The sequence below is a fragment of the Mauremys mutica genome, chromosome 13 (assembly GCF_020497125.1).
Source record: "Mauremys mutica isolate MM-2020 ecotype Southern chromosome 13, ASM2049712v1, whole genome shotgun sequence".
Taxonomy (NCBI): domain Eukaryota; kingdom Metazoa; phylum Chordata; order Testudines; family Geoemydidae; genus Mauremys; species Mauremys mutica.
In genome coordinates, this window is record NC_059084.1 from 38,897,294 (window position 1) to 38,899,626 (window position 2,333).

At 40.8% G+C, this 2,333-nt stretch overlaps 1 protein-coding gene across 1 annotated transcript; it reads right to left on the reverse strand.

Moving 5' to 3' along the window:
- Positions 1-499: 499 nt before the first annotated feature.
- LOC123348382 (olfactory receptor 13G1-like) lies at positions 500-1,441 on the reverse strand. The gene has a single exon (XM_044985900.1). The coding sequence runs from the start codon at positions 1,436-1,438 to the stop codon at positions 500-502; it is 939 nt and encodes a 312-aa protein (XP_044841835.1). The 5' UTR covers positions 1,439-1,441.
- Between the last annotated feature and the right edge of the window lie 892 nt (positions 1,442-2,333).

Here is a 2,333-nt window from a genome sequence, read left to right on the forward strand (position 1 = left end):
AAACAAGAAAGGAAACAAGTATGTTTGGTGCCACAGCTCACAAAAGGTTAATCCGGCCCTGGTGAAGACCGATGCAAAGAATTCATTTAGCTCCTGTAACAGCTTCATCTTCCCAAAATGGACACAGTATTCCAGTAGTGGTCTCAAAAATGCTATGTATAGAGTCAAGCTTACTTTCCTACATGATATTTCACTTTTTATGCATCCAAGGATCACGTTAGCCCTTTTTGCCAAAGCATCACACAAACCTCATGTTGAGTCAATTGCATATGTTAATCCCTAATATTTTGTCTGAGTCACTGCTTTCAAAGAAAGCATCTCCCAACCTGCATTCTGTTCCCAGATGTATTACAGGTATATCCAAATTATTATCAACAGTAACAAACATGTTTTATTATATCTGAAAAGTAAGTACAATTGCAAGAGCTTTTAAGAACAAATCTTTTTCAGTACATAAATACTATACTGATAAGTACAATAGATAGATAGATGGATAATGTTATTCTCTTTGATATAGCCCAAGTCTTCTTATCAGTTTCCTGAGGCCTTCTTTGACCTCTTTGTTTCTCAGGGAGTATATGAGAGGATTTAGCGCTGGAGTTATAACGGAATATAGGACAGTGATCACTTTGTCTCTGTCTGGAGAGTAGGCTGAGGAGGGGTGTATGTAGGTGTAAATGGCTGTGGAGTAGTACAAGATGACAACTATGAGGTGGGAGGAGCAGGTGGAGAAGGCTTTCTTCTTGCCTTCTATGGAGCGAATCTTCAAGATAGTTCTCAGAATGAAGTAATAGGACGTTAAAGTTACCACACAGCTGCCCATCCCAAAGACTATGTCAGCCAGAAAAGCCAGGGTTTCATTGAAGCTGATGTCTGAGCAGGAGAGTTTTAGCACTGTTGGCAATTCACAAAAGAAATGATTGATGATATTCGAGTCACAGAAAGAAAGATGGAGCACAAATCCAGTGTTGACTGCAGAATTGATCAGTCCTGCTATCCATACGCCAGCAATTAACTCAACACAAACCTCCTTCCTCATGATGATGGTGTAATGCAAAGGGTGGCAGACAGCAACGTAACGGTCAAAAGCCATGGCAGCAAGGACCAGATCTTCACTTCCCAGAGTCCAAGTGAAGAGATATATCTGTGTAATGCAGCCTAAGAAGGCAATGGTCTTCTTGTGCTCCAGAAGGTTGTGTAGCATTTTGGGAATGGACACTGAGATGGATAAAAGGTTTATCAAGGACAAGTTGATAAGCAAGAAATACATGGGAGTGTGGAGTCTGGTGCTGGTAGTAATAGTGATGACGATGAGGAGGTTTCCAATGAGGGCTGCCATGTAGATGAAGGTGAATAACACAAAGAGGAACATCTGGTATTCAGGGAGGCTGGACAGACCCACCAAGATGAACTCTGTGACAGAGGATTGGTTCTTCATTTCCAAATCTCCAATACTCCTCACCTATTGACATTAATCAGCTCACTGGACCAGACACTCAGCTGATATAAATTAGTGTCATTCTAAAGAAGACCAGAAGCCAAAGCAAAGAGATTGATTTGCACCAGCTGTGGATCTGGTCCATGGACTCCAATGAAGCTATGCCACTTTATGCCATCAGAGGTTCTGGTTAATTGATTTCAATACTGTACACCAATTCATAGCAGCTGAACAGCTGGCCCATTGACTTTGAAGGACCTAGTATAAATCTTCTAGTGAAATTAATGTGAAATTAGCCTAAGGGAGATCAGAACAAGGCACATTACACCACACATTTTAAAAGTATCCTCATCACAATGAAGGGTCTAGAGCGAGTTTCAAGTAGCACTTTGTGGAACAAAGGCCATAAGAAACCAGTGAGATCATTTAGTCCGTCTCTTGTGTAACATAGGCCACAGAACTCCCCAAAAATAATTTGTAGAGCAAAACTTTTAGGGAAAAGAAAATCTTGATTTAAAATTGGCCAGTTATGGAGAATGCACTCCAACCCTTGGGAAATCGTCTCTGTGGTTATTACCCTCGTTGCTAAAACAATTACTCCTTTTTTCCATTTTAAATCCATCATCTCCATCCACTTCAGTGTGGAGTAATTCATCATTTACACCAGGGCGAGTTTGAAGAAAACCAGACTCCATGTCACTGCGAATGATGAACAGCAATATTTTGTCTAGATAGGTCAATTATTGGAGCTAGTGTTACAAGCTAGGATTTTTGAGGGAGTCTAAGCAGTTAGGCACCAACCCCCTTTGACAGGAAATCCCAATCTATACAAATTGACGCCACCTATTAGCTGAGTCTTTCTACTCCTCTGATCAATCTATCTGTCTATCCATCT